Source organism: Lytechinus variegatus, chromosome 18, assembly GCF_018143015.1.
Source record: "Lytechinus variegatus isolate NC3 chromosome 18, Lvar_3.0, whole genome shotgun sequence".
NCBI classification, from domain to species: Eukaryota; Metazoa; Echinodermata; class Echinoidea; order Temnopleuroida; family Toxopneustidae; genus Lytechinus; species Lytechinus variegatus.
The window spans coordinates 4,745,940-4,769,604 of NC_054757.1; the positions used below are offsets into that span (position 1 = coordinate 4,745,940).

The following is a 23,665-nucleotide window of genomic DNA, read 5'->3' on the forward strand; positions in this document are numbered from 1 at the left end:
AAAGATAAATTCCTCCCTGAACCCAATGTGGAATTAGAGCATTATTTTAATAGAATATGGTTCAGTCAAGTTGGCCCTTGTCAAATCTGTAAGAAATGAAAATACTGTATTATTCTTATTATTCAAACAACAAATAACAAAATAAATAGTGAGTGACGGATCATCGACTGCCTCGTTTATATGTCACTGAGTTGTGCATATCATTAGGACACAATTTGATATTGTGTCCCATTTTGAGTAGGGGGGACACGCCCCCTCTGCCCCCCTGGGATTTCCGCCCATTGTCATAGGGTCCATTTATCAACACCTCGATCATAATTATACAGCCTAACTGCATGTGTTTGATTAAGACTATAGTCAGAGAGGTCCCAACTTTTAATCTCACACTGAAATGAACACCGAACAGTTCCCAGAATGAAAAAAAAATCCTGATATTACAAAAAGGAAACAATTTGTTCTTTCTGTTCTTCGTATTTTCTTTATAGGGCGGCAGAGCAAAGTTGAAAGTAGGGGGTGGGGGCACAGGGAAAAAGAGCACCTTTTCTTTGGGAAAGCTAAGCACTATCTTAAACATGGCCGAGTGCAGAATTTTTTTGCTTGGGGGCAGCACGCGTAAACTTATTGGAAAATAAATGGATTGTGAGGGAGCGAAGCGAACAAGCTTATCATTGAGGCGTTTTTGCATTTTGTTGGGTGAAATTAATGGATTTTGTGCATACTTATGGTGAATTTTCTGAAAATCGGTTAAAAAATGTGAATTTTTAAAAGTTTTTTTTTGGGGGGGGGCAACTGTCCCTGCCCCCCCCCCTTCGCTGCGTACGGCCATGATCTTAATCCAAAGAAAAAATGACTTATCTACCCCACTCACATAACTCATGAAACTTAATTAACATGTTCGTGAGGGGGCACTTTTCTATGCTAAAAAGGGGCACTGATACGAGAAAGGGCACCTATAAGATGGCAAAAGCTAGGGCACTTGCTAACAGCCAGCAAAAAACAGATCCTTCTCAGCTTAAGGGGCACAGGACATGTTTGTGAGGGGCATTTTTCTATAGGGGGATAAAAGGGGGCACGTACTTATTCCAGAAAGGTTGGCACTGATACAAGATACATGGCACTTAATTGCTAACACATATAATGCGGGTCCTTCTCAGGTGAAAATGGCACAGAACACATTAATGAGGGGTCATTTTTGAAAAAAAAGGCACTTACATGAGAAAGGGCACTTTAATGGTAACACCTTAAACGGGTCCTCTTCTGATTAAAGGGGCAGTATCAAACTCATGAGGGGGCATTTTTCGTGCGTAAAAAGGGCACTTATTCAGTGCTTAAAAAATTGGGGGGGCACTGTGCCCCTGGCTCCCCCACCCCTGGATCGCCGCCCCTGTCTTTCATAAATTGTCACTGATGTTCATGCCAAAATATATTTTTATTATACATTGTCAGCATCACAATTTCCATCTAATATACCATATTTTTTGTGAGCCTATCTGAGCACAGAGGCAAGCTAATATGAGGCAAAATTTTTTGAGGGGACTAGATATGGCGCATCGGATAAAATTTATATAAGATTGCGAGGAAGCGAACAAGAAGGTGGGGAGCAAATTTTTTTTGACATTTGAAAAATATTAAATTTTGTAATAGATTTTTATATAATATTCAGAGAACACTATCATATTTCACTCTTCTTTCTTTCCCTTTCTTTGATTTTCTCTTTTTTTGTAGTCGTAATTTTTTTTCTTGGAGGGGGGGGGTGCAGCTGGTGTCCCCCCGGCCCCCTTCATCTCTACGCCACTCTTGATAATTGCGTGTAATGCATGAATCCTTAAAATGATATCCTTGAAAATATTAGGCCCTGTATACAAAAAACAAACAAACCAAAAAACAATAAGCTCTTGAATCTTGATTAATCCGAAACATTCATTCTTCATGTAATAATATTTGAAAATTTCTTGTGACGCGACGTGACGGACGCCAATTTTAGTCTGCTTGTTTCAATTCAAGGTCGCGGCTGCTTGTCTGAATAAAAATCTTTGCCTGAGCAAACATTGGTAAGTTATTTACATTCTATCATTCTAATTCGTTTATTTAAAAAGTATAATTTTCGTCGGATATTGATAGATCCAGATGAAGAATTAATTAAAGCCATGAAATCTGTATGTAAACATGCAAATTCTTGCCAATATATCATTTGCGACCGTACGCGGTCCCGACGCCTTTCGCCACCGGGCAACTCCTCCGCTGCTTTGCCATGACTCTGGCCGGTAACGTACGGCTGGGCCGCGGCCAAGGCAATTTTTTTTTTCCAGATCAGATCCTGAACCCGGTAGTTCAGGGGAAACGGGTTGAAATCCTAATAAGACAAGAGAGTAAGACAAAACTTGGCATTATCGTGATATAGGTAACCACCATTCACTTCATACAGCAGCGCTTTATTCAGTCGCACGCACGGTTCCCTATTTCCACCTCCATTCACTTTGTACACAAATGCGCGTACACAAATCTATGAGTGGTTTCCAAAACCACGATTTGGCCCAAAACTTTTCCTATCTGTTGTATTTTATGATAATTATGATGTGTTGAAGATGATCAGTGCAGTTTTGAAAAACAAAAAGGCAGTGTGGCCACACGCGTGTGTCTTTACCATCCAGCCACACGCGTGTGGTTATATCCAGAACACCTATCTGTGGATACCGCCACACGCCGCCAGTAATAACAGTAAAACGCGTTTGTAGGTCTGACCGTCTATATCACGATCAAAATAACCTCATTTCTTCATTAAATTCTTACATTCTAAACCACTCTGATTTCTTTATATCGTTTCAATTTCATTCTCAGTCTCACCGTCTTCTTTCATGTTTTTCCTTGCTTTTCTTGTTTTGTTACAAAAGGCCGCCTGTTAAATAGCAAATTTCCACACTTTTTCTACTTGTGTCGATTCTCTACTGACTCTAGGCTATGTGCGCGTACGTGCGTACGTCGATAATTCGTACCAAACGTAAACCCAAACTGTGTATGTCTACTACTGCGCTGCGCTAACGCTGTATGGGTCTGCCACCGCGAAGGAAGCCAGAATCGACACAAGTAGAAAAAGAGAATTTGCTGTTAAACAGACGACCGTTTGTAACAAGACAAGAAAAGCAAGGAGAGAAGACGGTGAGAATGAAATTGAAACGATCTAAGGATATCAAAGGGGTTTAGAATGTAAGAATTTAATGAAGAAATTAGGTTATTTTGATCGTGATATAGACGGTCAGACCTACATACGTGTTTTACTGTTATTACTGGCGGCGTGTGGCGGTATCCACAGATAGGTGTTCTGGATATAACCACACGCGTGTGGCTGGATGGTAAAGACACGCGTGTGGCTGTATACACTGCCTTTGAGGAAAAATTGAGACTGAGACAGTGAGAGCCATTTTTAATTTTACCAGAGCCATTTTCAGTTTTTGAGAGCCATTCCTTTTTTCATGATTCAGCGCATGGTTTAGCATTGCAGTTTTCTTGTCCTGCTTGTGTACAAATTCATTTAATGTTGAACATTGTTTAATAATTGCTGTTTATTTTGTCTTCATTGTGATTAATTGTTATATGAGTATTTAATTTGATAATTTGTTGTTCATTTAATGTTTATTGTTTGCATCTCATGTATTAAATTAACTGGATGTTCTTTTACCATTTTGTCCATCAAATTGTATAGGATGAAGTTTATCAAATTTGAACAGAATTTGTACTCTAATAGACTTATTGAAAACCTTTTATTTTTCATTTCTTATTTGATAAAAAGTTATTTTTACAAAATATTGAATGCATCGCAGCCTGGCAGTGATCTAACATCAACATGTCAACTTAGTTCACAAGCTAATTACTAAACGTTGTTGTTGCTAAGCTACGCCTATGCCAGCGCAGCCACTCGGAGCACAGCTACTAGCTAGCAGCTCACGTTAGACAGCTCGACACTGACAGGAATAACCATCGGCTTTATAGATGTTGACAGAAATGATCTGGCATTGTAATTTGAATCATTACTTCTTTTTTTACAGGTTTCACCATATTTTGGGGCCTTTTTTTTACGTGATTGTTTTCCGGGTTTGCCTTTTCACTTCTTGGCAGGGCATCCTGAAGAAATAAACAGTCTCTCTGTTTTCCAATAAAAAAAATGATATGCTTTCGACTGAAAATGGGGGGGGGGTCTTCTCTGCTGCATGTATCCACTGCATGTAGTATTATGAGTATCACCCTATGCCCCCCCATCCTCAGTCATGGCATCAAAATATAATTCTTCAAAACTATTTGAATAGATTTTAATTCAACTAGTTAAATGTTACATGGTGTACAATCATGTATAGGGCAGTGTGTTATTCCTTCGTGGTTGTCTAGATCTTAGGACTTTTATAAGGAAAGAGAGTGATGTGTGTCATATTTGTCAATAGATGCTTTTAAATGATATGGCAAATTATTATTTTTTATATGTATAACAAGTTTCTCAATAATACATGTAGGTCTATGCATAATTTATGATTTTGTAAAAAAATAGGATTGTTATCCATGGGCCATTCACAAAAAGTTCATACATGTACATGTAGGTAATACGGTACATGTGCATCTTATTGATGACTATGTAAAAGTGGGCATCTTCTGAGCATATTAGGCCTAATATTAAGGGCCCATTGCTTAAACTGAGTTGCGATCAAATGCAATCTGATTTTCAACCAATGATATTACTAAATGAGTGCATCAGAGACTTATATGCTTGATTTTTTGTGTTTAAAACTTTTAATGTAACTCTTTCTGCAAAATACTCCAATCAATGATGTGTTTACAAAATGCAAAAAGTATTTGAAGTCACAGTTGTTTCTTCGTGATGCCCCCTTTCCTGAAAGCATGTTACATGTACACTGTAGGTCTATATACATGTATGATATATATAGATACAACACAATGTATTCATTTTGGGGCAGCAAACTCTACATGTATTTGTCAACCTATTGAAAGTAACAGTAGTGAGGTTATTCAAATACAAGATACAGTAAACAATGGAATCAATTGATATGCTAGTGAATATATGTGCATGCATGAATAGGTATGGTTTTGGTGTAGGATGCAACTTCATGTGAGAATGGATTTGAATAAAAGAGGATGTTAGTTTTTGTATGGAATGATTTTACTTCTCAAATTGTGGTCTAGGCAGTTGGAGAAATATTTCGACAAAATTCCCAATATGTCACAACACTACAGTATGTATTTTGTGTATTATTGAGTAAAAAAAATGCATCAAATTCCAATTCGATATTACATGTAAATAATTCAGATACAATGTACACACACATACATGTGTGTACAAGATACTTTATGTAATTAAAAAAAAAACTAGATCCATGTACATGTATGTGTCATGTACATGTGCTTTGGTGATGTACATGTAGTTCACAAGCATGAAGCCAATATTAAAGATTTGGAATAGGGCTTTGTTTGGATGAAGGTCCTTTTGGATTAGTGACCGGAGTAAAAAAAAAATGGTTTATATTTCAATATTTTTTTAACCAAAAAATTATTTGATTTTAGATACATGTTATGCCTGTTAAAAAATGCATTGAGTTTTTGTAGGCCCTACATGTACACGTATCCGTAAAATTAAAAAAGTGCACACATTGTTCCCAACAATGCTTAGGCCTGCATTGTATTTCCATTTATTTGAATGTTCTTTAGGATGACAGTGCAATGTAGATGCCTTGCTCACAGGCATACACATGTAGGTGCCATGACGGGGATTGAACCCTAAATTTTCATTAGCCTAGTCAGGCGCCATAATATGCTTTTCACACTGCACTTATTTTTCTTTAGTTAACCCTGGGAAATTAGTTGGGCTGTGGGGGGTCTGAACCCCACCAACTTCCTGGGATTAAGCTTAGCCCACTTCGCTTTTTACACTATGTTTAGCAAAGTGGGCTTGCACGGTATACGGTACTATCTGGCCCTGCAAGAAAGCAGGGTTAGCCGGCTAATTGCAGTGCTAGGAGATGCAGTGTGAAAAAGAAACCGGGCTAAGGAAGAGTGGGGCTAAGCATTAGCCAATCACAGGAGTCAAAATTGTGTGTTAATCACGCTCTGTGTGGCAAAATCATCGATATTCATGAGCTGTGCGATAGTCCGAGGTTAAGGCGTTAGCTCCGGCTAAGCAGATAGTATGGGGTTATAAAAGACAGTGTGAATCCAAAAAAAGATGGTTTGGGGTTAAGGATAGTATTGGGTTATATGTAGTGTGAAAAGCATATTAGAACCCTCAGCCACAGCACCACCACTATGTGTGCCCTATCTTGGTGTCGAGTCTGTCACCCAATGGCAAAATTTATCAATGTCATTGAACTATGCATGAGTGGGTGGGGGTGTTTACCTCAACACTTTCAAATCAAATAAACAAGTGGCTATTGTGTATTTACTTGTCACTTATAAGCAAGCTTTTAAGTTGATATGCCCAGTGAAATTCTTTTGTTGTCAAAGGACAGAGGATTAAAGCTCAGCAGTGATTAGCATTTGAGGATTTGTGTTTATAGAATTCTGTTTTTTTCACAATCTTTTTAAACATAACATCTACAGTCAAGGTATGTTCTACAATTGTATATGTAAAACCTGATTTTGGACTGGTTTAGACTTTTCCTGGGAGGTGTTTTATAAAGCTGTTTGTTATTTTAATTTCAAAAATGGATTTACTTACATGTACATGTATTTCTGGAATATGATTTTAGGTGCTATTCAGGTACACACATTATACATGTACATACTGTATCATAAATAGCATAAGAATGGGTTGGTAAACAGTGTTATAGCTACTGTGGTCGTCCCAACCAGCACAGATTTCCGACCACCAGATTTCTGACCACCACTCAGAAATGAAAAATACTCTTTCCGGCCAACATTAACTTAAAATTAAAAGAAAAGTGTTTCAAACACAAATCCTTGCAAAGAAGAATTGCACTTGCATTAATTTCCATCTTTAATCTTGTTTTTATTTGCATAATTTATAATAAACATTCTTATATTCAAATATTAGTTTATTTTCAAAGATTTGCTTTGATACCGGTAAATGTTGTCATTACATTGTGTTCATCCACTTTCGACTTTAAGACCACTAACTCGGCCTAAAAAACTTTGTATTGCCATGAAATTGCGACCACCACTAAAAAGGGTCTAGCTACATGTAGAACACCGTTGGTGTAACTTACAAACAGCAAGCGACTACCTAGATTGTTTTGGGCAATCGCATTCACACGGGACCGGTACAGCAAGGATCGCTAACAGAATTTTTAGTGTGAACAGGGTCTGATAATGGCAAGCATCATGCTGGGAGAGTGCACAGTGTAATCCAATAGGACGTTTGTTTGCCAGTGGTACTGGGTATCAGGAATGGTATTATTTTAGGATCTGATTTGATGCCTACAGTACATGTATTATATATTCTCATTCTGTGTACCCAGGATGAAAATCTAATCATGGCTTGCAATCAAGTCAATACTAATTTCTAAAAACTTTATGTACCCTATTTTAAAAAGAATTTCATTTATTTTCTTCAAACAATAGACATGTATTTGTGACAGTGGCTTTTTAATGGGGGGGGGGGCAAGTTGAGGGCAGAAGTAAATTTTGGGGACAAGGGAGAATACACAATTTCAATTTTCATAATTTCTTGGCAAATGGCCCCATGTCCCACCCTGCCCCCAACGGGTGCTGTCACTGGTATATGTACTTGTATAAACTTTAATATCGAGAAGTATTTGATTGAAAAATTAATAAGACAGTTCGTAGTTCCTTTCTGCGCATGACCAAAAGATTCTGCGCATGATCAGAGGAAGGTCATTTGTACTAAAGTGACATGTTGCTTTAAAATCTAATGAGATAAGCACCAACTTTGATGTCTTGATTATTCATATAGTGACATGTATTCTTTTGAATACATGTAGTGGTTTTCATTTACATTCACAAAAAACAACAATGCGTCCACGAACGACTGGTATTCACAGTTTACCAAGTACATTGTGCATCATGATATGATATATGCATTCAAAGTAGGAATGCAACAAATACCTTCATTAAGTGTTCATTGGTGTGCTATTCTAGTCACCTGGTCTATTCAATTTCTTCATCCTGCTATGTAAGGCAAGCTTACATAATATCTTGCTTAGAATCTGCCTATCATCAGGCGCGTAGCCAGGGGGGGCGGTGGGGGCGGTCGCCCCCCCAAAACGTCCCCAAAAAGAAAAAAAAAAGAAGGGAAAAAAGAGAGGAGAAAAGGAAAAGGGAAGGGAGGAAAGGGAAGAAAGGTAGCTTTGTGATTTTTTTTCTTTTTAGTCTTTACTTTTTCTCAAAAGAGAAACTCCTTCACTCTTCTTGCTCTAAATTCATATATGAATTTTACTTCCGCGCTGCGCACGGTTAAATGACAATATTGAAGTTCTCCATTGTTCCCCCACCTTTAGCTCTAACCCTGTTTTTCCACCTCGGCTATGTGCTTCTTGCCAGTTAAAGTTAAAATTGTATACATTAGGGCATGAATTTGAGTAAGGTTAGGCCGAAGTAAATATATGAAGTTATCTTTTTTTTTTCAATTGATCGCGCAACTTCTGGTCTGGTCGGCTCCGAGCGGGTAAAATCTTTATATCAGTTTCTGCCGTTACCTCTATAAAGTCAACTTCTCCCGCTTTTCAGCTCATTACTAAACAACCATAATTTGGGGGCAAACAGGTTCCTAATCTAATAAGAGGAAGGTATGGAATTTGTGTCGTATTAAATAAAAAAAAGTATAATATTTTTTATCAAATTGTATTAAACTTCATGTCATTTCCCTGCATACATCCATCTCGTGTCCTGTTTTGCGCCCTCAGTTTGAAATTTTGAATGACACTTAAGTTTCTTTATATTCAAAATGAAGCGCTTCAGGATAAATCAAAAGAATTAGGCATCCTTTTTTATATAAATAGATAATTTCAATAAATCACAGAAATTTCAACTTTTTGCGCACTGTTTTCCTTGTAATGAAGTTCAATAATCTTAGAAAATCAATTGAATTAGAGCCGATTGTGTATTAGAGATATCTACATTTGATGAAACGTCCGCCCTTTGAAATTTCAGAGTTTCATTGCTCTGCGCGGGGAGGAATCTTCTCTGTTTTGCGAGTTAAAAATATGCACTGATGCTAAATTGTTTGTAATTAAATCTGATCTTTCCAAAGAAAGTTTCAATATATCTTTGAGAATACCCTTTTCTCGGGACCCTTTATATGGCAAGAAAAATTGATAAAACACTTTAGCTTCCGCGCTTCGCGCGGAGTTATTATCATTTTAATTTCCTCCATTGTATACCTCTTTTATCATTTTAATTTCCTCCATTGTATACCTCTTTTGTGCGTTCACAATCACTATTGAAAACAAGGTTCAAAATCGCAATATAGTCAACCGAATTGGAGGTACTATAGACAAGAGAAACGGCTCCTTTTCATTTTAATTTATGAAACACTAAAAGCTTCGCGCGGGAGGGGGAAACTCCCCCTCCCTGCACCCACCCCCTAGGGAGCGCGCTTTGCGCGCTCTGTAAGTGTTGGCACGCTTTGCGTGCATTTACCGCCCCCTCCAAAATGAAATCCTGGCTACGCGGTTGCCTATCATGATGAAACTTGAAAGAAATGAAAGGTCATTTGACCAAACTTGCCCATGAAGTTACTACAAACCGGTCTATTGAATAGTATTGAAGAAATGCAATTTATAGAGATCAGCAGTCTTTTATGATAAAATATTAAACTGATTAAAAAATTAATTGTAGGAATGCAGGGAATGCATATTTTGTTGAAAGGATTGCTTTGAAATTTGTATTTGTTGTAGGGACAGGGCCTTTGGAACTGAAAGTTTGTTGAGATTTTCTGTTAAACAGTAGGCTTAATTTTGAATCTGAAAATATTTGTTTATATGATTATGACAATTATTAGAAGTACTTGTACACACATATGTACATATATTCATGTTCGTGTCTGTTTTAATTGGCCATCTGTTTCTATTGGTCAGTTCAGCAAACATATATTTGGTACATGCGCAAGCAGTATTTTTGTGATACTCTTCTTGTCATAACCTTTCAAGTCCAGGAATTCTTTTGACAGCTGAAAGATATCATGTGTACATATATCCCACCAGCTCACAGTATGATATCATTATTTTTTTTCATCCCCCATGAGAATTACCTGTACAGTTTGGTTGTATTTCCATGTCTGGAGAGAACTCAATCTACATTTTAGGATATAGCATTGTTTATAAAGTTCAGAGTTGATTCACAGTTTTTGGAAAACATACAATAGAGCATAAAAGGAACCTAAAACCCAATTGTTTGACAGGTTCTGAGGAGATGTGCAAATCTCATATTAAAATACCTACATGTTATTTTTTTAGCCTGTACCAAAAGCTGACTTGGGGGGAAACGTATTCCGTAGGGGCTTTAATACAGTACACATACATGTACGTGTAGGCCTACAGTACTTTGTTTATTTGGTGGTATATAGATTTACTTTTTTAACATTTCATGCATGTACACTACACACTTGGGTACACACTTCGGTGTAATTGATGAAAATGTACAGTACATGTACGGTATGAAAGGATAAACACTTTGATCAAAGGATTTACACTATATTTATTATTTTAAAGTAATTAAATGTCTAAAATTAGAAATGGATTAATACAGAGGAAATATCAGATACATGTACATGTATGATTGTCTGGCTTTTTAGCAATTTGACTCCATATCAAGTTCAAATTAGGTATTACAATGGATGGAATCTGATCGCTGTATGATTCATTGGCTTTGCGGCTATTACATGTTGTATGATATTACCTCATTGCCAGTTTTGCCACTGGTTGTGTCATTGAGTTTAGCTGAGCACCTACTGTACAATATAGGCTACATGTAGGTCCACAGTCTAGCCACATCATAAACTCCTTTATGTTTTGTAGAGACGAGTTACTGAAAACATTCTAATTTTTATTCTACGGTGTCTTACAAAAGCAGTCAGCAGCACAAATGAGGATAGATGTCCAGAAAAAAAAAGGTTTTTGAAAAACGTCATTTATGATTGAATTCCTACAGTTTATTTTTGTATTTTGTTTCAATGATCTGGGTTTTTTTTCTTCTACAGTCACTTTTGCACTGCCAGAAAATAAAGGGTTCCTTAGTTTCAGGCTTTTAATAGTGTAATTTTTGTATAAATGCAGCACAAATTAGGATTTACATATGAACATGTATGTCCAGAAAAAAAGGTTTTTGAAAAATGACAATAACTCATATTCCCATAGTTTTGTGTGTGATTTGTTTGAATGATCTGTTTATCATTTCTACAGTCACTTTTGCAATGCAAGAAAATGAATCTTTAGGTTCCTTTCATGCTTTTAAAAGTGTATTGTATAAAATGCAGCTCAAATGACGATGGATGTGCAGAAGAAAAAGAAGGTTTTTTTAAAGTGTCTCAAGTGTACGTATTCCTACAGTGTATTTTGGTGATTTGTATGACTTATCTATGTGTTGTTTCTTTTGCATTGCCAGAAAATAAAAGGTTCCTTTACTGCTTTTGGAAGTGTAATGTGTCTATAAAATGCATACTGTTGTCATGGGTTCAGCTTAGTCTGCTATGCAGACACTGAATGGCTTGTGAAGTGGGATCTTAGCGCGCAGAGCGCGCTGCTGTGGCTGGTTTGCGAAGCAAACCAGCCTGAAAGGGTGAGCGAAGCAAGCCATTTCTGCAGCTACAGTTGACCTACAGTAGTCTGTAGATGTGGGTCTACATTTGTAGACTAGGTTCAGCTTACAAAAGCAGGTTTTTCCATCCCCCAATCAAAGTGAAATTCATATTAATTATTAATGAATCCACCTATTCACATTCTCATCCAAATCAATTCTTTTTTCAGGGATATGAGAGTATTTTTTTTGGTCCTTTTTGCAAATATTTTGAACGTAGAGTGTATTAGGAGCATTGGCTCTTTCTGCTTTTCAGCTCCCTGTTATAAGTTTTAACTATTTTTAACTCATAGTCCTGATCTTTGGTCTGTATTACATGTACATGTACACTACATTATAAACTTTAATACTCTAAAAGATCTAGGGGCCATGGTGTTGTTAGTGCTCACATGTGATGTCACAAAATTAGAATTTTGAAAAGTTGAATACAGTATATGCAGCAAAATTCTGTTTGTTCTTTGATGAATAATATAGTTTTTCTGCTTTAGTACTTGTACGCCCCCCCATACATGTAAAAACCTTATGTCTGGGTGGGCGAAATCCCCTTAATCATGATATCTTTTATGCGTCATGCACCATAATATTTTCATTTCTCCCCTTTTTATCCTCCCCCACTGCTTGAAAAATCATCTCTTTTTTCTTGGAGGGGGGGGCTAATGTTTGCTGACGGGGTCCTCCCGCTACCCAGGCAAAAAAAAAATGATATTCTCGGGGATATTCTTTAAGGCTAGTTTTGAAACTGACCATCCAAAATTGCTACCTTGTAAATTACCTTGGACCATATGGCAATATTAGGGGCTCTTTTCAGTTTTTCCAAGGCTTTTGGGGTACTTTGGGGCGAATTCCCTGCCCCTGCTCCCCCCTTGAGTTGCTCCCCCAACCTGTGGTACCCATCCTGCCTGGCTCACTTATACATGTACATGTACATGTATATGTCCAGAATTTCCATCTTAATATTTCAAATCACCATCTTTCAGCATGGGAGAATTTCCGTTAATGGATGGCTACTTTGAGAATATTGATTTTAATCTGTCAATCAATATTTTCCTGACTGTGTCCATCTCATAGAAAGGTGACGGCAGATTGAATACAGCAACCCTGAGAGACATTCAGAAAATGCATTGAACTGTGTCCGGCAGATATATAGCATCCTATTGTTTTAATTGCTCTTCTAAAATGCATTGGTAGAACTCTGTGTGTACATGTATGTAAATTATGAACTGTATACTCTTCTGTAATATTTAGAAGAGATATACAATATATGTTAAACTTTCATTTTTAGTATTCAAGGGGGGGGGGGGAGTTCTGGGACTCCTTTTTTTTTATAGCTCGGCGCAAGCCTCAGCGCCCAAATTTGGCCAAAATATAATTAATTTCAGTTGTTGTTCTTGGGACACTTTTGGGCAAATTTTCCCTTAGCACCCATCAAATTTTAAACCTCACCTGGGACTACATCCTCTAGACCTACACATGTAGTTGGGTTCTTCATATATAAAAAAATACTTTTGTTGAAAACCAAGCAAGTAGAACAACTCTTCTTGCTAAATTGAAATGCATATTCTATACCTACAGTGTAATTTACATTCAGAATTTAATCATTTTTCTCCAAAATATATTTTTATTATAAAATCTAAATATGTATTTGCAGGACATGTGTGCATGTGGTTTGGTGGTTTTGTTTTATTTCAAATAGGAAATGTCTATTTGAATTGAATTAAAATCTTAGCTACAGTTGCATCAAGGAGCAAGCCTTGTGTCAATTTTGTTTGCCAAAATTACTTATTGGTGGTTAAGTGCCAAGGTTACAAATTATGATTATTGGAAAAGCAATGGAGGGTGGAAAATTTGATAACGGAGATGGAAAGGGATTTGTAACATTTCAATTCATCTGAAATAAGGCAGGGCAGATTTTATAATCAAAGGAGGCATGGAAATGGGAGGGGAGGAGAATTTTAGACTATTATAAGAATGTGACTTGAAAGGAGGAGTTGGGAAAGCAGGTAGATTGGTGCATTATCACTTTCTTCATTGTCTCACCATATCATTATTATAAAAAGATTTTCATCTTTATTATTACACATACTGTACATTTCATAGTTCATCATCATCATCATCATCATTTTCATCATTTTCATCATCATCACTTTCATCATCATCATCATCATCATCATCATCATTATCATCATTTTCATCATCATCACTTTCATCATTATCATCATCATCATCATCATCATCATCATCACCATCATCATCATCTTCATCATCATCATCATCATCATCATCATCATCAGTATCATCATCATCAGTATCATCATTGTCATCATCAGATCATTGCCATCCTCATAATATGATTGTGATCATTGTTATAATTAGCACCATCATTATTGTAATTTTATGTACATCATCATCATCATCATCTAATAAGCATCACAAATTGATATCATTCTTCACATGCTGTTGTGATTATGAATGTGAATTTTAATGAAATGCCATACATGTATTTTCATTTAAGGGTTTCATACAGGGCTGCTTGGGGCATTTGGTGGATTAAATGATGGGAGTCCCCATGATATAATACATGTAGGCCTACATTTAAGTTGACTTTAACAAGGCCAGTTGATTATCTATTCTGCACTATTCAGAGTGAATCGTGCTGAATATAATGTCTTTTATAAAAGAATTTAAAGAAAAAGAGAGAGGAATTGAATGAATGATTGAATGTGAGGTCAGGGGAGGTCTCACTACACATGCTCCCTGCCAAGTAATTGCTTTATACTTTTAAAAATATGAATGAAATTCGTATGAATAGTGGATTTCGATCATCCATTTGGGTCATTTTGTACACTCTGTTGGGGGTGCATCATTGTCAATAGACTAGGAGTCAAAAAATGCTCCTTGAGATACTTGACACAATAGGATTATATTTTCATACAATTTTATTCTTTGACAATATTTGCTTTGATGGTGATCTTTGCTCCAGTATATTACATTAATATATGTTAACAATTTACCAACCTTGTAGTCCCTACAGCGTACATGTATGTCGACTTTAATAATAGAGTACAAAAAAGTCTGTATGACTATTAAACATGGATCAGATGCCCTTCTTTCACAAAGAGGTGTGATCATGTACATGTAAACTTCAGATCATGCTCAAATTTGTGAAGATCAATATGAGAAAAGAGATCAATCACAATCTAAGTTTAATTTCAATGCATATATGTGTCAACTCTTTGTATCAAAAACTTAAAGGCCCCTTGCATATTGTGCAGTAATATTCAAAACATATTCTGTCTTTGCCTTTTAGTACAGTTTATTATCTCTCATTCTCTCTCATTTCGTACACAGAATTACATGTTAAACTGGAGGAAGGACTTGATAATTCCATAAGACAGGATTTCCAAAGGAAGAAGCTAAACCCAATTACTCTCAGTCCAAGGACATCGTTCCAGAATCTTCATCAATTTGCCGTTGCCATGGTATCGTAAACACAAGACACAAGGAGGGATGTAGGAGTCTGATTTAAGCTTTCTCATTGGAGATTGGGGGTGGTCAGAATGCCAGTCGTGCTGTCCCATCAATCTTAACTATTTCTCTCAATGAGGAGGTGTCGGAACATGAAGCGTTTGTGAGCCATTCCCACACATCCTCAATAGAAATCAACCATGCTTGGTGTCCGTGACACAGAAAAAGCAAGCACTTTTGGTGGGTAACAAAGAGCGGGAACAAATAAAGGTCGCGGCAGATAGCCATCAATTCTTTGATTGCTGTCCGGAAAAACAGAATATCAAATCGAGAATCTTATCAAAACAGGGCTGCCATCTAAAGAAAGTTCCAAAGGCAAACCACAACTCATTTTGGAAGGAGGTCAAAGAACAGGACTGATAGATGTATGGATGGGTCGCGGAATGATTATGGGGATGTAATTGTGTGGTTTCATCGGAAAATGGGTTACTTTTGTGCTTTTCTGTGAACTCTGCAGAGGGATTTGAGCGATAAGAGCTCGATAATAGCTTTGGATTAATTGCAAAGTGATATGGGAAGCTGCGAATGGACATCGAATGAACATGCGCTACAATTAATCTTGCTTTCTACAATGAACGGATGGACCGGTGGGGCAGGATATCATTTCATGTGATTAAATTGCGATGGAACAGAGGAGCATTGTGCCGAAAATAACACTGGAAAGTCTCATTTTAGAATCCCCCATGAATAATGGATGGTGGAGAATCTCTTCTTTCAAGGAATATTACACACTTCATTGAAGAGGACTGTTGAAGAGGACACACCACTACATCTGCAAATATTCTCTAGGATTTATAGAATGCAGTGACTTTCGATACTCGAGAACTCTTCAGATCTTCACTGCCCATGCATTCTAAAGAGAAAAACACACTCGCCAACTAGTAAAATCGTGATCTGTCATTTGAAATTGTTGATTATATATTCGTTCCAAATCGCACAATTGACTACATATCGGATTTAGGACAGTAAACACAAGTGAATTCTTCAGGCGATGTTTAATCAATAGCATCATTACATACAAGTACAGCTTGATGTCTTTGCAACATTAGTCTACAATGACTACAGAGTTACTAAAGCAAACTGCAGAACAAGTAAATTTTAATTCCTCTTTCTTTGCATTAATGTGTTATTGAAGAAACATATCAAAGGAATACATCGCCTAACAACATGGCTTCGTGGTTAAAGGATCAAATTACCCGCAGCGGAGTCAAAACTCGCACGCAGCCATCAAGAAACATTTTCAAACCCGGGAACACAACTTCGGTTATTTTCTCGAAAGGGCTCCTCAATGCACCCGGGGATAACAACTGTTTTCTAAACAGTGCTGTGCAGGTATGTATAAAACACCATCTAAAACATTGAGTTGAATAATAGTTAAATTGATCCATTACAAAGGAAAATTCACCTTGTCAAAAAGTTAATTGTTATATAGCAGAAGAAGATAATAAAAAATATTGCCGAAGCGAACGTTTGAGAAAAAATTTCATAAAAGAATAAAAAAATTATTTGAATTTTAATTATTTGATTTGTGACGTCATATTTGAGCAGCTTCCTACTTACATGTATCGTAGAGTTAAAAATCATTGAAATACATGTCATTTTCTCAGAAAATTGAAAATGGTTATTACTGTACCATCAGTATACATGTATCAATGAACAGATCATTTCACACCCATTCCTAAAAAGAAAAGAAAAATAAGTCATCACAGACCATTACAAAATTTACCTTTTATGGGGCAGCTGCTCGTTTATGACGTCACATACATGTATACATAACTTCTTGAATTTTTATCACTTTCTTAGTCTTAAATGGGTTTTCCTCAAACCTTCACCAATATTTTTCACTATTTTTTTGTGCTTTTTTTTACAACAAACTTTTTTTATTCAGGGTGAACTTCCCCTTATTTTATAATGCATTTCTTGTACACTGTATAGTGCTCATCAATTCATTACCAAAACTTATTTACAAAATTTCTAATCATTTTATGTACAGGAAAATAGCAAAATATTGCATAAACTCTGGTAGAAAGGCAACCTTTGTAATCTAGTGCTGTATAATGCCTAACATGCTTAAAGAACATCTCTCAGTCACATGCACTTAAAAGTATGATGTCACACTCTATTATTTACCCTCAAGTAATATTTCTCTACTACATGTACATTATTTTATTGTAACAAGTACATGTACATGTAGGTTTACATCCTTTGGTCAGTGTAAGTACATGTGTACACAAAATGAATGGATGTTTTGTGACTATGTCTTGCAGACTTTGCTATTTATTTGATATAAAAATTAAACATACATGTACATGTAGGCCTATGTGTACATAAACAAGTAGTCAAGTACATGTACCTACATGTACTGTAGGCCTACATGTAGTTGTACATGTACATAAAAGATTTACAATGTATGAAAAGTACAACTTCCAAGTATGCATGTGGGCTATTCCACGGTTACTCACGTTACATTTGGAGACACCTTGACTCATACTTGGAGCTGTAACTCCATTATTATTGATAGGAACTAAACATCTCCGTATCACAACAAAGTACACAGTCTGACTATCCTTTGTATAAAAACAAAACTTGGGAAATTCTATTATGCTCCTGGCAAATCTTTGGAATGTGTCGGTTACTCACGTTACAGATTTGTCCCAACCTGTGGAATTGCCCATGTACATACATGTAAGGACTTCTAGGGGTCAAAAGGTCAAAATGATATGAGGTCATGTCATGAGATAAAGGATCAGAGACACTCCCAAAATATTACATGTAGTTCAAACCCAACATTTTTCTAAAAATATAATTTAAGCAGTAATAGAACCAGTGTTACATGTATATGATTAAAGAGAAATTCCAATAGTTGCAGTAAAGACTGATTTCATGAGAAAGTCTGTAAAACAAGGCTTAATTGTCAGTATATCATTGAGGATCTAGATCTGGTACAGTTACATAAACTGAACTTTGTGAAATCTTGAAATCTACGCTGAAAAATGTTCACACCGAAGATCCCCAACACAGCGCACGTGGGATCAATGTCGGGCCCAACGCTCTACCCGAATCCTGTGCTTAATTGCTGAATTCTCAGCAATTATACAATTTCTTCCAGAATCCTTTGGCACCGCACATACATGTACGTTTTATTAACAGACACTTTGTGGTCATTTCATTGGATTCTGTACAAACTCATTTTGATATCGTTACCAAAACTAGCATTTACCTTTAAGTGGATTAAAAAAAAACAATGCAGGAAACATTTTAGAATTTGGGGTCATTGATATGACTGCGAGTCAATGACTACAATTAAAGTTGTCAATATATCATCCATTTGTGTGATATGATGCAGATTAAATACACAATCACATGATCGCAATCAGCTGATTCGTTGTGTGTATGGCATGCTAAGCAATGTTTGCTCACAATCAATAGAGTAGTACAGTGTACTATTATGTGGTTTGTTGGATTTGAATATTGGAGACAGTTCACAAGAGAGAGAGAAAGAGAAAGCTATCTTGCATTCCAATGAACTGATACATCATCACATCCTCGTGCATACATACACGTACACGTACATGTACAATGTAATGTATGTATGATGACAGAATTCATTTTTAGATGATGATGTATTGTGGATGATGTGTACGCTCAACGTTACAACAATCGCAGATCAGACACAGATATGTACTTCATGTATAAATACATGAGTATGTCGGTAGCCCCATCATGGATTATAATTTTACAGTGGTCGTATGCAGATAAAAGTGGAGGTTTCATTGAAAAAAGTAGTGGGTTATTGCTTTTATAAGGAAAGGGATTCTTATATTTCTGCAATTAAAGGACAGGTCCACCTCAACAAAAGTTGATTTGAATAAAAAGAGAAAAATCCACCAATCAGAAGTTCATAAAAATGAAAATTTCATCAAAATCGGATGTAAAATAAGAAAGTTATGACTTATGACATTTTAAAGTTTCGCTTTAATAGTTTCACAAAACAGTTTAACCTGGTGTACATGTATTTATGCACATCCTGGCCGGTATGCAAATGAGGGGACTGATGATGTCATCCACTCACTATTTTTTTTGTATTTTATTATGTTACAGTGTACATGATATATTGTAATTTTCTCCTTATTGTTAAGTGAATCAACGATTATTCCTCCCTGAACACCTGGAATTAGTAAATCTGTAAAAAAATGAAAAAAATTTTAATTTTCAAATAATAAAAAAAGATAGTGAGTGATACACATCATCGACTGTCTCATTTGCATAGTTGTGCATACATGTACATGTATCACTGTTTTGTGAAAAATAAGCGAAACTTTAAAATGTAATAACTTTCTTATTTTAAATCCAATTTTGATGAAATTTTCAGCATTATGCTAGTCTGATTCTTCTCTATTTATTCAAATCAACATTTTGTTGGGGTGGACTTGTCATTTAATCTTTCAAACACTTCTACATGTACCTACATGTTTGTTGTACATGTACATGTAGGCTGTTGTGTTTTTGTAATCCAAAAAAATTATTAAAAGCCCCTCAATATGCCCAATGTATCTGACCTTTTTTAATATTTAAAAGACAGTATTCTGCAACTGTACATAATCAGTAAGAGTTATTATTGAAAAAATAGATGGTTTCAATTTCAATTTGGTTTATTTTCATTTCAACTCAAGTAAATTTTATTTAATGGTAAAAAAAATTACAAAGATTAAAATTAATATACAAGTATACATGTATACTGTACAGTATGACAATAAGACATAATAATAATAATAATAGGTCCATTTATATAGCGCAACTACTATGTGCATATACTCTACTGCGCTTTGATAATTGGTATCATATTATTACTACATAGATAAATAAATATTTAAAATAGACACTAAACAATATGATAATCATATTAATAACTGTATAATATTCATGATAAAGCATTTTGCATATCAATAACATCTTTACTATTTAAAGAAATGTTGAGGAAATGGAGGGATCCACTAAAAAGCAGGGCTTGTTGAGTGTGGATTCCTCAAACAATAAATAAATAAAAGACAGATTTGTAGATATAAGTAGTTAGGTATAAGTATGCTAGAACAAAAAAAAATCCTAAAATGCTAAATGGATGGAGTACTGATGGATGGAAAGTGAAAAGAAATGTACACCGAGAAGGAAAGCCAGAGATGCCAAGTTGAAAAGCAGGAGATGAGCAAGAGACCCTAATGATGGAGTCTCACATACATGTTCAGTTGAGGCCAAAAGTACATATGTACGCATACACCCAAGGAATTCAGTGAAATTTGTTCCCTTGCCAAACATGGTAAAATTTACTGTATCTTCAGAAATATAAATACTACCATGATAAATTTGGTATCAAATGAAAGAGCGCATTATAACTTTTTCACATGATTGGGGTGCAGATGGATTAAAATATATTTCAGGTGGAATTTTCTTTGAAGAAAAAAAGTAATATTTGTGCCAAATGCATTCTATTGTTATTATATTTTCCAACATCGTTTCATAGAAATATATGAATGTCAAATCTATGATTTATATTACATTTTCTATTAAGATACATGTATGTCACCACTGAACAAAAAAATGTAATCTGAAATGTTTGTGTTGAGAAGTAACTACTTGAAGCACAAATATGAAATGTTTTTGTCAAGTTTTTATATTTTATTTGTCTAATATATGAAGATTTTTTGGGAAAAAATGACACCTAAATATATTTCAGCTCCTGGTGACAGAGCAATGTGATGAAGGGGCATGACATACTCATTTGATTGATATCAAATTCGTCATGATAGCACAAATATTTTTATAAATTAAGATACAGGAAATTTTATGATGTTTGGCAAGTGTCAGATTTTCTTTGAATTTCCTGGGTGTGTGTACATGTATGTAAACTTCTGGTGTACATGTATGTAAACTTCTGGCCTCAACTGGATACTTGGCATGTATCCAAAAAAGGAGTCACCAAAAATTACGAAAGAAATTTATTTAATTTTATGTTAATAAAAGTCAAATCAATTTAAAATTTTGTTTTTGGGGGAAGGGAGCTGGTCCACCTGACTGATAAGAAACCACTAGATACAGATGAAGAGACCTTTTTGATTTCCATTATTAAAGGTAAATGCCAGTTGTAACTATATCTAAATGAGCTCGTACAGAATCCAATGAAATGACCACCAAAGTGTCTGTTTGTATTTAAATAAGAAATATGTGCCAAAGGATTCTGGAAGAAATTGTGTAATTGCTGAGAAATTAGCAAATAAACTTGGGATTTGGGTCAAGCGTCAGGCAGACATTGAAGCAATAATAATACCCTGTCCCACATGCACTTATCTGTGTTGGTGATCTTCATGAACATTATTCAGCGTAGATTTCAAGATTTCACAAAGTTCAGTTTACAGTATGTAACTGTACAATATCTAGATCCTGGATGGTATGACAATTAAGCCTGTTTTACAGACTTTCCCATGAAATCAGTGTTTGTACTGCAACTACTGGCATAAGTACATGTTCAAAGGCTACAGATCTAGGCCTAATGTCTTTTACAGTTTGTGAGCACCAAAAGACTGATTATAGCCAAATCCCTGGGCTATTATCTGTCTGTAATCCTTGTTGATGTTTCTCTCGGGAATAGTTATTACTTTTGTCAATTTAATGGCATCCAATTTTAGCAGCTTAATGGGAAGATAATTCCTTTCTCTGGGTATACATTTAAATGATATGTCTGATAAAATCAGCAACAACTATAATATAAATTTTAAAAGCAATGTGTTACAAATACAATATTACATTCCATACAAATAACCAACCGCAAAATGCAGGGGGGGGGGGGCAGTCAAATATATTGCTGCACACATGCATGACCGAAAAAATGCGTTTAAAGGGATGTCTTTCCAGTTTTGGACGATGTGAAATTAAAAATGTATACATGATGCATTTCCTGCATTTGGAATGAAAGCATTTTGCTCTTTATTGTTCAAATAACTCTGGCTACCGTATACATACTATTTACATTGTAATACCAAAAAATCTTGAGTTTTTCTAAAATTTGCTTATTTCCTGTCATACCTTAGGTCTTATGGCATCTTGATGTTTTCAGAAGAAGCTTCAGAGAGATGAGCGGTCACGCCTGCATGGGGAAAGCATGTATATTCTGTGCATTGAAGGTAAGTCATTTCCAGGCATGTACATGTACATGTATTTTGGATATGTTTTATACATTTTGCGTTCACACTGACAAAATACCTTGTGATTTATGTAGGTGGATGTTAAAAAAGACAAAACACTACATAATTTTACATGATATGCCTGCGGTATATGTACATTTCATAAGCATTCTGATTATTTCCCCCCCCCCCAAAAAAAAAGAAAGCTGTAAAATCAGTACTGTTTTGTTGATAGGGTAAAATTCCTTGTTTAGTCATTCCACTATTAAAAGTGAGCATTATGTGTACATGTACATGTACATTCTGCATTTATTCCTAATTAAACTAGGGAATTCCCCTTTCAGCTCCTTGCTTTCAGCCATGCACCTGTATTAATTTCCTTCCTTATCTAAGGCTATTAATTATAGTTTTGTATTCTTTGTGTATGCAGCTGTATACTTGTTTCACCTGCTCAGAGCTACAGTAGAAGGGTGTTAGCCAATTAGGTTAATGGAAATGAATTTTTTTTTTTTTTTGGGGGGGTGGGATTCGGAAGTCTCTGGGTCACCACTTGATTCCTAGTTTTAGGGAAAAATGTTGATTTCTCTTTTCTGTGCATTTTGATGTATACAGTGTAGAGTGCCACAATTATGTCTGATTTACATTGAAACCCCTGAGCAAAGACCAGTCAAGGTACGCACAGATTGTGGTCTTTAAAAAAAATCAAAAGGTTTCATTTTTGATACTATAATAATAAATTAATAATAATAACTGCAAATGCAATCATTATCACCCTTGCTTTGTTAAATGTGCATGCCTTTTCGTAATGTGAAACCACATTCAATCAAAACAAATTGCAACCCTATATATTTTCTCTAATCTTAAACAGTTTGATTAGATTAAATTTGTAATTTTAATTATTGAATCATTCTCCGAAACTGGACTTGCATTCATGTAGATTAAACAAAAGGCCTTCATGTACAGTACTTTTTAAAGCATTCATGCACATGAAGTCAAATGGTACCTCGGTATACTGTGCTGAGTGAAAAGAAAAACAGACTACAGCAGTTTTCTTTTGAGAGAAAGAATAATAGTCGGAAGAATACCCAGATACATGTACTACCCAAATCACAGGTGCTTCAACAGTATTGGTAGAAATTGTACGTAATTATACAGTGTGCATATAAAAGCAGGAGTCTCAATTGTGAATAGTATTA

General features: G+C 35.6%; 1 protein-coding gene across 5 annotated transcripts in view; it reads left to right on the plus strand.

Moving 5' to 3' along the window:
* The first annotated feature begins 1,968 nt into the window (after positions 1–1,968).
* Positions 1,969–23,665, plus strand: part of LOC121432098 — a 47,446-nt gene continuing 25,749 nt past the window's right edge. For all 5 annotated transcript variants that reach the window (XM_041629951.1, XM_041629949.1, XM_041629953.1 and 2 more), the window contains exons 1-3: positions 1,969–2,051; positions 15,118–16,626; positions 22,377–22,469. In XM_041629951.1, the coding sequence (XP_041485885.1) occupies positions 16,462–16,626; positions 22,377–22,469 (258 nt within the window). In that variant the 5' untranslated portion in view covers positions 1,969–2,051; positions 15,118–16,461. The remainder of the gene's footprint in view (positions 2,052–15,117; positions 16,627–22,376; positions 22,470–23,665) is intronic.